General features: G+C 42.0%; 1 protein-coding gene across 1 annotated transcript in view; it reads left to right on the top strand.

Annotated features, from left to right (window-relative positions):
• CNMD (chondromodulin) overlaps positions 1–15,694 on the top strand; it is a 125,066-nt gene that overhangs the window by 16,603 nt on the left and 92,769 nt on the right. Inside the window, exon 3 of the mRNA XM_073580344.1 lies at positions 6,434–6,574. Within this exon, the coding sequence (XP_073436445.1) occupies positions 6,434–6,574 (141 nt within the window). The remainder of the gene's footprint in view (positions 1–6,433; positions 6,575–15,694) is intronic.

The raw sequence follows: 15,694 nt of genomic DNA, 5'->3' as shown, positions 1-15,694 counted from the left end.
TGTGACGCAACAGCCATATCGGTAGCGATATCGCTACATGTGACACTTACCTCCGACCGACACCGCCGCTGGCTACCGTTGATCGCGCGAGATCGTCCTGGTCCATTTCTCGTCGTCGGCTTCCTGCTGGCGCCGACGAGTGACATCATGGACGCGGGAGGAAGTCGTCACAAGAGCTGCCGTCTGACAGGTAAGTAACGACCACCGACCACTGCTGCATCACTGGTGAGATCTGCCTGTTTGGCAGCTCACTAGCGACCATTTAGCGATGCACCAGCGATCCTGACCAGGTCGTATCGTTGTCGGAATCGCTGGTGCATCGCTAAATGTAACAGGACCTTTACCCTCTTCTATCTGCTTCCTAAGTGCTGATATAGGGGTTATCCTATCTACGGTAGGTAAGTTATCACTTATCCACGAGATAGCTGATAACTTACTGATCTGTGGTGGTCCGACTGCTGGAACTTCAATTGATACTAAGAGTAAAGCTTTGACATGCTCCTTTAGAATGGAGCACTGACCTTTGCTCCACCAATTGTTTATGGGATTTCCAGAGATAGCCACATGCTCTACTCCTCTGACAATTCCAGTGGTACTCTTCCAGTGGTTTACATACCATAAGGGGTGTGCTCACAGAGAAAGAGGGTAGACTGGGAAGCAGATAAAGAAATATCAGACTTAGGCCGGGATCACACATGCAGGAAACTGGGACGAGTCGTGCATCTTAATACCCGGCACTGCCAACGGCACTCGGAAGTGGAGTGTGCGGCTGCATAGAAATATATGCAGCCGCACGCTCCACTCCCAAGTGCCGGTGGCAGTGCCGGGTAATGACGTGCGAGACTCTTCCGAATGTCTTGCAAGTCTGACCTCAGCCTTAATGTCAGACCAATCCTCTTGAAATGATCAGCTTACTGGTACAAAAAATGCTTAAAGGAAAAAAAAACCATTGAAAAGTTGTAAAATGTTAATGTTTTAGTTTAAAAACACACACATATACACTGCTCAAAAAAATATAGGGAACACTTAAACAGAATATAACTCAAAGTAAATCAAACTTCTGTGAAATCAAACTATCCACTTAGGAAGCAACACTGTTTGGCAATCAATTTCACATTCTGTTGTGCAAATGGAATAGACAACAGATGGAAATTATTGGCAATTATCAAGACACCCTCAATAAAGGAGTGGTTCTGCATGTGGGGACCACAGACCACATCTCAGTACCAATGCTTTCTCGCTGATGTTTTGGTTACTTTTCAATGTTGGATGTGCTTTCACACTCGTGGTAGCATGAGACGGACTCTACAACCCACACAAGTGGCTCAGGTAGTGCAGCTCATCCAGGATGGCACATCAATGCGAGCTGTGGCAAGAAGGTTTGCTGTGTCTGTCAGCGTAGTGTCCAGAGGCTGGAGGCGCTTCCAGGAGACAGGCCAGTACACCAGGAGACATGGAGAGGGCCATAGAAGGGCAACAACCCAGCAGCAGGACCACTACCTCCACCTTTGTGCAAGGAGGAACAGGAGGAGCACTGCCAGAGCCCTGCAAAATGACCTCCAGCAGGCCACAATTGTGCATGTGTCTGCACAAAAGGTTAGAAACCGACTCCATGAGGATGGTCTGAGTGCCCGACGTCCACATATGGGGGTAACACCATGCGGCCATCCAAAGAAATGCCACCCTACACCATTACTGACCCACTGCCAAACCGGTCATGCTGAAGGATGTTGCAGGCAGCAGATTGCTCTCCACAGCATCTCCAGACTCTGTCATGTCTGTCACATGTGCTCAGTGTGAACCTGCTTTCATCTGTGAAGAGCACAGGGTGCCAGTGGCGAATTTGTCAATCTTGGTGTTCTGTGGCAAATACCAAGCGTCCTGCAAGGTCTTGGGCTGTGAGCACAACCCCTATCTGTGGATGTCGGGCACTCAGACCATCCTCATGGAGTCGGTTTCTAACCGTTTGTGCAAACACATGCACATTTGTGGCCTGCTGTAGGTCTTTTTGGATGGCTCTGGCAGTGCTCCTCCTTTTCTTCCTTGTACAAAGGCATAGGTAGTGGTCCTGCTGCTGGGTTGTTGCAGCACCTCCACGTCTCCTGCCTGTATCCTTGTAGCTTCTCCAGCCTCTGGACACTACAATGACAGACACAGCAAACCTTCTTGCCACAGCTCACATTGTTGTGCCATCCTGGATGAGCTGTACTACCTGAGCCACTTGTGTGGGTTGTAGAGTCCGTCTCATGCTACCACGAGAGTGAAAGCAAAATCAACATTCAAAAGTGACCAAAACATCAGCCAGAAAGCATTAGTACTGAGATGTGGTCTGTGGTCCCCACCTGCAGAACCACTCCGTTATAGAGGGTGTTTTGATAATTGCCAATAATTTCCATCTATTGTCTATTCCCTTTGCACAACAGCATGTGAAATTGATTGTCAATCAGTGTTGCTTCCTAAGTGGACAGTTTGATTTCACAGAGGTTTGATTTACTTGGCGTTATATTCTGTTGTTTAAGTGTTCCCTTTATTTTTTTGAGCAGAGTGTATATATATATATATATAGTGAATTGAAAAAGTATTTATACCCTGTATAACTACAGCTGTTCTGTGAAGGCCTCTGAGGTTTGTGTGGGAACATTAGGGATCAAATAGCATAATGAAAAGTCAGAGATGAAGTTGTGGAGAGGAGTAAAGCAGGGTTAGGTTATTACATAGAAAATAAAAAGAGCCGAAGCTTTGACCATATCAAGGAGCACTGTTCAATCCATCATCCAAAAATTAAAGGAGTATTGCACAGCTGCAAACCTGCCAAGACATGGCTGCCACCAAAACAGACATCCCAAGTAAGGAGAGCATTAATTGCAGATGGAGCCAAGAAGCCCATCGTTACTCTGGGGGAAATGCGGAGATCCACAGCTCAGGTGGGAGTAAGCAGGACAACTATTTGTTGAATACTCCATGAATTTCACCTTCATGTAAGAGAGGCAAGAAGAATACTAGTTTTGAAAGCAAGCCATAAGTTCCGTTTGCAGTTTAAAAAAGTCATGTAGTGGATACAGTTAGCATGTAAAAGAAGATGCACTGGTCAGATGAGAGCAAAGTTGAAGTTTTTGAGCTAAATGCAAAACGTTATGTATGGAGAAAAAAGAACACAGCACATTACCTTGAAAACACCTTCCCCACCATCAAACATGATGGTGACAGCATCATGTTGTGAGGATGCTTTTCTTTAGCAAGGACAGTGCTACTTATCCATCATCTGGACTAACCTCCTTTGCAATCTCTCATCAGTTTTTCTCTGCCATTCACGTCCAGGGAGATTAGCTACCATGCCATGAGTTGTAAACCTCTTAAATATGTTGCACTAAATGGACAAAGGAACATCAAGATCTCCAGAGATGGACTTGTAACCTTGAGATTGTTTAAATTGTTCAAGAATTTTGGTTCTCAGACAGTTGTCTTCTCCTGTTTCTATTCTCCATGCTTAGTGTGGCACACACAGACAATGCAAAGATTGAGTCAACTTCTCCCTTTTTTATCTGGTTTCATGTGTTTTCATATTGCCCTCATGTGTTACTTGCATCACATGCTTTAAACAAAGTTGTTTACACTTTTTTCTGGCCCATTTTGGAGTTTTTTTTGTGAAATTATGTCCAATTTACCTTTTATTTTCTGTTTTTTTTATGTTGTTCAAATACACATAAATGAAATAAACATGTGTATGACAAAACGTGTATTTGCAATAATTTTGTAGGAGAAATACTTCATTTTCTGGAACAATTTCAAGGATGATAACTCTTTCTGCCATGACTGTACAACGAAGTTCATCAAACTTTCAGTGTCTATAGATTTGATGGGAAGGATAGCACTGCATGCTGCATTATTCTTCCAGTCAAATATAAAGGAATGTGCTTTCCTGCGTCAAAGGTAAGTAAAAGGGTCCCATTGATTTATATGGGGTCCATTCAGTTTCCGTTTGTAGCTTATTTTTAGAACAGAAGTAAAAGGTCTACACACAGGAATTTATGTTTCCTTTCTAAAATCTGAGACCAATTGGAAACCAGACCGACCCCCATATAAATCAATGGGGTCCCTCTACTTCTCTTTGAAACAGGAATGCACAGGAAGCTAAACACAACAGGTAAAGAAAGACTGGTGATAAACCCTGCTACAGGACTAATACCAGGGGTTATTTCTCGTCCTCCCTCTGTTTGAACTGATTTGGGAGGAGAAATAGGAAAAATTATGGATTTAGACCAAATGAATGTTTTGGATGAGATTTCCCTCAGTATTTGGTCAGAATGTCAGTTTTTTCTATCAGTGATTTCCTTGTATGACGCCAAAAACTATTATTGCAAAACTTCTTCTGCCCATTACAAAGTTAAAAACGGACAGGACATGGATGATATCTGGGTACTGTCCATGCTTTTTCTCAGACTTATAGACTTCTATACGTGATTTTTATCCATGTCTTGGATCAAAAACGGTCATTTCTTTTGCTGACCACTCTGTCTGCTAAAAACACAAACAAGTGAACAGCCCCACAGACTATAAAAAACATGGATAGAACAGGTACTTGAAAAACAGACATCTGCATGAGTCCTGAGGCTCCAAAATTATGGAATCTGATGGACCCCATTATAAGTCAATGGGGTTGATTGGGTGCTACTTAAATTTGTATTACATCTCATATCTAATCAGGCAATGCTTTTCAAGAACAGATACCGTACCGCAAGTGTGAATGTGCTGTACTTGCAATTTACGGTAGTCCCACACACAATGATGGGAGCGGAGGTGTCCATTCTTGGCCTCCACTCCATGCAAGACAGGACTCTTTAGAGATCCATCTAGTGGCTCTGATTCATGCTGCTCATGATTTACGATAGGCGGCATGTATCTCCTCTCAGGTTCCTTTTAAACCCCTGTATTCGTTACATAGCTTTCGAATGTGTTCATTATAAAAGGCATACGCATCAATACGTTGCTTAGAAAAACATTCTATGTACTAGTAAGAGAAATAAATTTTTCAGTCAAAACATAAAAGCTAGTGAATGTCATCAGAATGAATATTTAGTGGCGGAAGAATGGAAATGTAAGTGCTGAAGTTCAGAGTGAGGTTTTCCATTCATTTTTTTTCCTTTATCTATTAGATGCAAAGTAAACATGTTCTTCACCCTGTGCACTATGTTAAAATTCAGCTTGTGTGAATATTCTTTTTTCTACCAAATCATAGCATAAAGCCGTCTCTCCATCCTCTATTCATCGTTTCCATCTCCCGGTGCCTCATCAAGCACTTTTCATGCACATTTAACACCATTTAGAATATGCTGCACAGAGATATTTTGCAGCCGGCCTCGCGTATTTTCACATGATGCACCATGCATCCTGACTCAACATAGGCCATTACCACTCACGCCTCTGACAGGGTGTCCAAAAATGGTGACGTTATTACTTTATTTTCAGTACAGAACTGAAATGAATTCTAAAAAATAAGAAATCAGGAATGATTTTTAAAGGTGTCGTCTGGCTTCGGACAACCTTAATTCAGATTGCAGGTTCATCTCCTGTTCTATAACAATGCCATCACCGAAATACCTGCAATTACCTGTGTATACAATATATATATATATATATATATATATATATTCTGCCATGAAAAGCTTTGAAATTCAGAAAATTTTAGCAAAACTCAAGGCATCTCTAAAATAAAATTTGAGACTTTTAGCGTTTTCACTCCATTTTCACTCAGCTACAACTAAATGGGAGGAGCTGGATCCGCAAATTCATGACGAGTGGCGGCATTCTGGCATTCGCTTTGCCATAAATCTTACTCCAGCAGGGACTGCAGTAAGACATTTGGCAAGGCACACGGAGGTGCACCCCTCTTAATGAATCAGGAGCCTTGCACTCTATTCTGCCCCCTTATCAAGACCGGCGTGGTGCCTTGGGGCATGTTGAAGTCAGACATTCAGGAGCATCTGACGAGAAGAATACGCCAAATCTGACAGCTGGTTTCCGTGTGCCTTGCCAGAAATCTTACTCCTCTCCATGACTAGAGTAAGATTTCTGGCATAGGGCATATCACAGCTCATTACAAATTAGATGAGCTGTGGTGTCACATCCCTGTCCCGCCCTGGTTCTACCTTTTTTGGCAGAGCTGAGAGAAACTGTCATGAAAATGTCAAAAGTCAAAAATATTTTGTGCACCTCGGAGTTGCCCAAAAAATTTGCTTCTTTTCAAATCAATTTATACTAGAATTCTGTCAATATTGTTTTAATGAATCAGGGCCAAAATGGTCTTTTAAAGGAATTTCGTAAAATACACCAGTATGTAAATATTTGTAGTTTAGAAGAGAAAGGAAGGAAGACTATGTATTCTCACGATGGCCCTAACACTATTATTTCTTAATTTTTATTATCACTTCTGCAGGTTTATAATGTTCACTATACTATGAGCATCAATGGCAAGATACAAGAAGGATCAATGGAAATTGACGCTGGGAACAATCTAGAAACATTCAAGACTGGAGCGGGTAATGATGAAGCTGTAGAAGTGCATGATTTCCAGATTGTGAGTATGGCTGTTTCTATTATCTCGTAGAGTTCTGGTAGTAAGTCTGTATCAAGCAAGCTTTTCAATAAACCCTTGTGATAACCGGGCTTATACCTACAGTTTCCATCAATCAGACAGGTCTCAAATTACAGAATAAAATATAATCCACAAACATGTACAACCAAAATCTATTTTAACCCCAAATTGTAAAACATTGGTCAAGAAGTTTTAGGGTCCAGAAGATGAAATTGACCAATGAATGCTTTATGATTCATAGAAGCAAATGTAAAGCCCTAGGATTTTTTTTATTACAATAATTATTGGTTTCAATGATCCAAAATGTCAAGAATGATCATGTGCCAGATTATTGAGAATTCTGTTTTTTTGTGTATTTGTTTATTTGTTAAATTGTCATGGTCGCATTCACAGTTTTACAATTAAGACAACATGCAGGACAACCTTTGAAGTGTAACATTGACAGCCCCATTTCTGATCACACACCCTACGTTTTAATTGTGTTTCTGTGTAATGAAAATATTATGTTTTAGACCTAGTATTCATTCATACAACCGCCTAGATCCCTGGATGGAAAATGAAGCTGGAACTGATCCCACAGATTCTTATGGGATTGTTCCTTTTCATCTGGTGCCCATAGTTGTTGCTTTTAGTTTTTTAGCCAAACCAAAAAAACATAAAATGAAGCGTGTTCTGATTTGACTACTGACTTCGGACCGATGCGCAATGTGCCAAAACTCTTCATCAGTTGTGTCCAGATCAGGCATGAAAAACTAATAAGACACAACTAATGTACGGAAGCCAGGACTTACAATTCAATGTTCAGCTGATGGCCAGGTCCATTGAAAATTGTACTCTAGTAAAAAAAACCTTATACTGACCTGACACTGATGAAAGTAGTCTGGCTCTGTAGTTACCAGTGTCTATGAAGTTATGGGAAGTTAAAGTGTAACCGTCGTTTTAATGTTTATTACATAAATCAATATTACACATGAAAATAAGCAGCTTTGAAATATATCTTATAAGAAAAATTCTCAATTCTGAAGTAAAATCTGTATTCAGTGAATCCATGAATTCACTTTTTTAAGTCATAACTCTATGAAATAAAATGTGTATTCCACTTGTGGCAAATAAATGCATGAAAGTAATTTTTCTATAAAGTTTCTGCATCAAACCGTTGCTGTTTTCAAATACTCTGTTTGCTGTCATTCAATAGGATATTTTAATTGTTTCTTCTACGACATAAAACTACTGTATTTTTCGTACTATAAGACGCACTTTTCTCCTCCCAAATTTTGGAGGAAAGAGGGGGGTCCGTATTATAGTCCGGCTCTGGGGTGTGGGGGAGCCGCAGCAGTGGAGGAGCGGGTCACAGGAGGCAGGAGAAGTTGACTGCAGCTAACACATGTGCCCACTGTTAAAATGAATGAATATTCACTGCTCCACACGGCCATAGTCCTTTCCACCTTTATGCATTAAAGCCAGCGCCAAGACCGTGGGTGGGACTATGGGAGTGGGGAGCAGTGAATATTCATTCTCTTTAATTGTGGGCAAACTGTTAGCTGCGGCTGCTGAATTATTCGGTGGCTGCGGCTAACCTGTGTGCCTGCTATTAAAGAGAATGAATATTCACTGTTTCCTTCACCCATAGTCCCTCCCATCTTTATGCACTAAAGCCAGCGCCGAGAGGTGTGTGGGAGTATGGGAGTGGAGAGCAGTGAATATTCATTCTCTTTAAAAGCGAGCACACATGATCGCCCAGCTGCTGCATAAGCCGGTGGTTAAAACACAAAAATTGAGCTTGGTTTGAGTTGATACACATGCAGCATATAAATGCATGTTGACATTGGCCATAAAACATAAAACCTGCAAAAGACAAAATGAGCAAAAACCCTGCTGTAACTAAATAAGTAAAAGCAAAAGTGCATCTAAATAACACAGAGTTTTTAGTAATACTGTTTTTGATCAAAGGTAGCATAAAAGCCATCCCACCATGACACGGTAACTCTGTTCGGGATAGTCCTACACTGTCTAATATTAAAAACCTCGCCTTGTGTCAAAGCTGACCTCAATGTGTGAACAAGGGCAGACAAAAGGACCGGGTCCCAAACAGTAGACACCAGTCTGGGGAAGCCTTATATACAATTTCCAGGTCAGGAGAGGGAGGCCACACCCCAGCTTGCACAGAATGCAAAAATACAAAGAAAAAACACAAAAATTGAGCTTGCAGGTTTTATGTTTTATGGCCAATGTCAACATGCATTTATATGCTGCATGTGTATCAACTCAAACCAAGCTCAATTTTTGTGTTTTTCTTTGTATTTTTGCATTGTGTGCAAGCTGGGGTGTGGCCTCCCTCTCCTGACCTGGAAATTGTATATAAGGCTTCCCCAGACTGGTGTCTACTGTTTGGGACCCGGTCCTTTTGTCTGCCCTTGTTCACACATTGAGGTCAGCTTTGACACAAGGCGAGGTTTTTAATATTAGACAGTGTAGGACTATCCCGAACAGACTTACTGTGTCGTGGTGGGATGGCTTTCATGCTACTTTTGATCAAAAACAGTATTACTAAAAACTCTGTATTATTTAGATGCACTTTTGCTTTTACTTATTTAGTTACAGCAGGGTTTTTGCTCATTTTGTCTTTTGCAGGTTTTATAAGCCGGTGGTTGCAGCTAACCTGTGTGTCCGCAATGAAAGAGAATGAATACTCACTGCTCCTCAAACCCATAGTCCCGAGCATGGGGACCAGTAAGTATTCTGGCGGCTGACCTCTGCATGTGGGGACCCATGGCACTGATGTTATGCGTTGCTTACATGCTGAAATCAACTGCTGGCTTTAGAACAGGGCGCCGCACGGCAAGCGAGAGTAAGGAAGGTGAGTAGAATCAATTATTTTTTTTATGCGTGCAGTGTGATGGGGGCCATGTGTACCAGGATGGGGATGGGGGCCACGTACAGTGGGGAAAAAAAGTATTTAGTCAGTCAGCAATAGTGCAAGTTCCACCACTTAAAAAGATGAGAGGCGTCTGTAATTTACATCATAGGTAGACCTCAACTATGGGAGACAAACTGAGAAAAAAAAATCCAGAAAATCACATTGTCTGTTTTTTTTTTCATTTTATTTGCATATTATGGTGGAAAATAAGTATTTGGTCAGAAACAAAATTTAATCTCAATACTTTGTGATATATCCTTTGTTGGCAATGACAGAGGTCAAACGTTTTCTGTAAGTCTTCACAAGGTTGCCACACACTGTTGTTGGTATGTTGGCCCATTCCTCCATGCAGATCTCCTCTAGAGCAGTGATGTTTTTGGCTTTTCGCTTGGCAACACGGACTTTCAACTCCCTCCAAAGGTTTTCTATAGGGTTGAGATCTGGAGACTGGCTAGGCCACTCCAGGACCTTGAAATGCTTCTTACGAAGCCACTCCTTCGTTGCCCTGGCGGTGTGCTTTGGATCATTGTCATGTTGAAAGACCCAGCCACGTTTCATCTTCAATGCCCTTGCTGATGGAAGGAGGTTTGCACTCAAAATCTCACGATACATGGCCCCATTCATTCTTTCATGTACCCGGATCAGTCGTCCTGGCCCCTTTGCAGAGAAACAGCCCCAAAGCATGATGTTTCCACCACCATGCTTTACAGTAGGTATGGTGTTTGATGGATGCAACTCAGTATTCTTTTTCCTCCAAACACGACAAGTTGTGTTTCTACCAAACGGTTCCAGATTGGTTTCATCAGACCATAGGACATTCTCCCAAAACTCCTCTGGATCATCCAAATGCTCTCTAGCAAACTTCAGACGGGCCCGGACATGTACAGGCTTAAGCAGTGGGACACGTCTGGCACTGCAGGATCTGAGTCCATGGTGGCGTAGTGTGTTACTTATGGTAGGCCTTGTTACATTGGTCCCAGCTCTCTGCAGTTCATTCACTAGGTCCCCCCGCGTGGTTCTGGGATTTTTGCTCACCGTTCTTGTGATCATTCTGACCCCACGGGGTGGGATTTTGCGTGGAGCACCAGATCGAGGGAGATTATCAGTGGTCTTGTATGTCTTCCATTTTCTAATTATTGCTCCCACAGTTGATTTCTTCACTCCAAGCTGGTTGGCTATTGCAGATTCAGTCTTCCCAGCCTGGTGCAGGGCTACAATTTTGTTTCTGGTGTCCTTTGACAGCTCTTTGGTCTTCACCTTAGTGGAGTTTGGAGTCAGACTGTTTGAGGGTGTGCACAGGTGTCTTTTTATACTGATAACAAGTTTAAACAGGTGCCATTACTACAGGTAATGAGTGGAGGAAAGAGGAGACTCTTAAAGAAGAAGTTACAGGTCTGTGAGAGCCAGAAATCTTGATTGCTTGTTTCTGACCAAATACTTATTTTCCACCATAATATGCAAATAAAATGAAAAAAAAACAGACAATGTGATTTTCTGGATTTTTTTTTCTCAGTTTGTCTCCCATAGTTGAGGTCTACCTATGATGTAAATTACAGACGCCTCTCATCTTTTTAAGTGGTGGAACTTGCACTATTGCTGACTGACTAAATACTTTTTTTCCCCACTGTATATCAGTATTGGGTACCATGTATACCAGGGTGGGGATGGGGGCCATATATACCAGGATGGGGATGGCAGGACCATGTATACAAGGATGAAGACCATATATACAGTATCAAGATGGGGTCCATGTATACCAGGAAGGGGGGCCATGTATACCAGGATGGGGGGCGATCTATAACAGGATGGGGATGGGGGCCATGTATGCCAGGATGGAGATGGGGGCCATGCATACCAGGATGAGGGCCATGTATACCAGGATGGGGGGCGATCGATAACAGGATGGGGATGGGGGCCATGTATGCCAGGATGGAGATGGGGGCCATGTATGCCAGGATGGAGATGGGGGCCATGCATACCAGGATGAGGGCCATGTATACCAGGATGTGGGGCCATGTATACCAGGATGGTTTGGGGGCCATATATACCTGGATGGGGACATTTATACCAGAATATGGATCGTATATAACTGTACTACACCGGCGTTGAGCAGAATTTGGGGACATTACCTCTATAACAGTGTCAGCAGCAGACACCCCCCATAACAGTGTGTTATGACCACATTTTATGCTTCAATTTTTTTATATTTTCCTACTCTAAACCTAGGTGAGTGTTGGAAAAATACGGTATGTCCTGTTCCTGTGATGGCCGCACTGGTGCATGGTTTGTATAAAAGATGGATCTCTCAGAGTCAAACTAGGGCACGTGCACACAACTGATTATATTGAACAAATGCTAACAAATAGCACGATTTTCTATAGGGTTGTGCACATGCCAATTTTCTCCTCAAACCGAGTGCTGTGTGAATTTCACAGACTGACAGAATGGAGAGGGAGGAGAATTTTTTTTCTCTCCACGTTCGAGAAAAACTGATCCAACTCACATCAGAATAATCATATAATTTTCTCATATGGAGAGAAAATGGTCATGAAACCCTACCCTTGTGGTAATCTGCAGCTGCATATGAAGCTTCTTGTTGAATGGGACCAAGCAGAGATCTCGAAAACAGCGAGGAACTGATTTAAAAAAAAGTTTAGGAAAACCTGCATACATTTGTATTTTACAATGGATTATATTCATGGGGAGAAAGCTCCCCATAAGACAGATGACTCTTTTGAATGTTAATATAAACCTTTAGTAAAAAGCTGCAGTGCGGAGCCATCCCCATTTACAATTGTGCTTATTGTAGAAGTAAGAGATTATTAGAGAATTGCCAATAATGTAATTCTTTTAGGCATTAGATGTTATATCCTAGCCAAAATACTGAACAGAAGTATTGAAAGTCAACATGGAGAAATCTCGAAGAACTAGAAGGTTACAGAGGGGTTAGTCCATTTATGAACTATGTGCTCCTTTAGGACTCACATTAATATGGCCAAAGTCACAGCTATGTGCACAGGGACTGTATGAGTTCACTGCACCTGTCACCTACTTCCTTCACATGTCAGCAGAAGGACGCTGTGCAAATGGTCTCAGCACCCATCCGACACTATGTTAGGAGGCTTTGAATGTGTTAATGGTCTGCTACACTCTGAAAGAACTTGGGTATGGTACAAGCTGAAAAACTGATAATTCACTTGTATCAGCCATAAGGGAGGGCCTAGAGCTTCTGTGTGATTTATGAGCCCCGGGATTAAACTTCCACTTCAATTACACATCACAAACAAGATGCACTTGGAGCCATATTTGTGAGATGTCAGCTAAAATGGAATTATATTTTTCTGATGACAACCAGAAGCACTCCGCATCCCATTTTTGCTTCTGTTGCTGTTTATCAAGTGTGAATATAAAATCCAGTTTATACTTGTGTTGTTTAGGCTACAGGATATGCCCTTATGGGTATAGCAAATGCGAGAGGAGCTGCAGCATAAATATGGGATTACCTAGCAGCACATCATTGTAGTGTACATCTTTGTAAATAGGTTAGGACTGACTATTCCTGTTTGCATTCTTTGCCGGGCTGTCGCTTCAGTGTATGAGATGAGAGCAATCTAAAGATGTGACATTTGTAATTCTGAAATCTCCTGGAATATGAGAGATTTTCATTTTGCATTAAGCTGGTCATAGGCACAAATGACATTTATTGGCACAATAATAATGATTTACAAACCAGATAATTTGCTGGCAAGGTGGCAGATTTAGAAGCTCATCTAGAAAGGTGACAGGGAATACTGCTGTCATGTATTTAATTGTAGCTTCATTAGTAAATGTAAGTCTGTGGAAGGAAAATGTAGCTGCTTTCTGAAGTTGTTTTTTTATTTTTAAATACTGAATGTGGTAATATATTGGGAGAACACTTCATTTCTATACTGCTTGATATACTGTACAAGGTATAGACAGTGTGATAGAGTTGGTACAAATTTATTCGGAGAACTCATTTCAGTAGCCATGTCAGTTATTCGTGGCCCCAGGATATGACTGCAGTATGGTGGAGGCTCCCCCTTCAAAACTGTAACAAGTTCTCTTTTTCTCACCAAACCCCTTATTCCTGGATTTTCCCAAATAAACAGACAAAACACCATTTTGTATTAAATTGACCAAATCAGCCTTTTCTACAGCAAACATAACATATCAAAAATAACCAAATATACATAAAGTATTATATATATATTATGACTGAGTCACCGGTAAAGTACTGGAGGGGAGATGTGTGTCACTTCACTTGATGGCCTCAGTGATATCAAGTATTTTCCTCCAGCACTCTAAAGTGTTGTGAGGCTTAAGCTAAAGTTGCATAAATGGTCTGGTTTTATGTGAACATTCATAGAGCTGGTTGGAGAATGTCCACCTTTATCTCCACATGCAGAGCCGACACAACCGTGTGCTGACCGGACCTGTGTGATGTCACAATCATGTGATCAGTCATATAGGTGAGGAGTCCCAAGGCCTGGACTTAAATGGCTGAACTCCTGGGTCAGTCTTGGTTGTTGAGTGCCTGGAGAGGAAGACTCCAGGACAGTGTTTGTGCACGTGATGTCTGTTAAAGGACATTGCTGACCCTGAATGGGCTGACCCCCACTGATGCAAGAACTGCACATAGTGCTACCGTTTTGTTTTTCTGTTTTGCCCAAAGGGCCATGCTTATTTTGGGCTTAAAACTTAGTTTATGCTGTAAGGGTATGTGCACACGGTGCGGATTCTGCTGCGGATCCGCAGCGTTTCTGCAGCTTTAGGTGCGTTGTACAGTACCATTGGTTTCAATGGTAAACTGGAAAATGCAGTGCACATGCTGCTGACTTTTCCGCACGGTTTTGCTGCGGTTTACAATCTGCAGCATGTCAATTCTTTAGTGCAGAAACGCTGCAGTTTCACACCTCATCCATTATGAGGTGTAAAACCGCAGGCAAAACCGCAGATAAACCGCAGGACTTTAGTCCTGCAGATTTATCTGCGGTTTTTACTACAAAATCTGCAGAGTCAAAAAACTCTGTGTGCACATAGCCTAACTAATAAACTAAGTGCATTCTTAAAGATGCAGTGTTCCCGTGACTACCTACCACTATATATATATATATATATATATATATATATATACAGTGGGGCAAAAAAGTATTTAGTCAGTCAGCAATAGTGCAAGTTCCACCACTTAAAAAGATGAGAGGTGTCTGTAATTTACATCATAGGTAGACCTCAACTATGGGAGACAAACTGAGAAAAAAAAATCCAGAAAATCACATTGTCTGTTTTTTTTCATTTTATTTGCATATTATGGTGGAAAATAATTATTTGGTCAGAAACAAAATTTCATCTCAATACTTTGTGATATATCCTTTGTTGGCAATGACAGAGGTCAAACGTTTTTTCTGTAAGTCTTCATAAGGTTGCCACACACAGTTGTTGGTATGTTGGCCCATTCCTCCATGCAGATCTCCTCTAGAGCAGTGATGTTTTTGGCTTTTCGCTTGGCAACATGGACTTTCAACTCCCTCCAAAGGTTTTCAATAGGGTTGAGATCTGGAGACTGGCTAGGCCACTCCAGGACCTTGAAATGCTTCTTACGAAGCCACTCCTTCGTTGCCCTGGCGGTGTGCTTTGGATCATTGTCATGTTGAAAGACCCAGCCACGTTTCATCTTCAATGCCCTTGCTGATGGAAGGAGGTTTGCACTCAAAATCTCACGATACATGGCCCCATTCATTCTTTCATGTACCCGGATCAGTCGTCCTGGCCCCTTTGCAGAGAAACAGCCCCAAAGCATGATGTTTCCACCACCATGCTTTACAGTAGGTATGGTGTTTGATGGATGCAACTCAGTATTCTTTTTCCTCCAAACACGACAAGTTGTGTTTCTACCAAACAGTTCCAGTTTGGTTTCATCAGACCATAGGACATTCTCCCAAAACTCCTCTGGATCATCCAAATGCTCTCTAGCAAACTTCAGACGGGCCCGGACATGTACAGGCTTAAGCAGTGGGACACGTCTGGCACTGCAGGATCTGAGTCCATGGTGGCGTAGTGTGTTACTTATGGTAGGCCTTGTTACATTGGTCCCAGCTCTCTGCAGATCATTCACTAGGTCCCCCCGCGTGGTTCTGGGATTTTTGCTTACCGTTCTTGTGATCATT

The sequence above is a fragment of the Dendrobates tinctorius genome, unplaced genomic scaffold (genome assembly GCF_039654945.1).
Source record: "Dendrobates tinctorius isolate UK_male_01 unplaced genomic scaffold, ASM3965494v1 ptg000064l, whole genome shotgun sequence".
NCBI classification, from domain to species: domain Eukaryota; kingdom Metazoa; phylum Chordata; class Amphibia; order Anura; family Dendrobatidae; genus Dendrobates; species Dendrobates tinctorius.
This window is presented reverse-complemented; position numbering and strand designations above follow the sequence as displayed.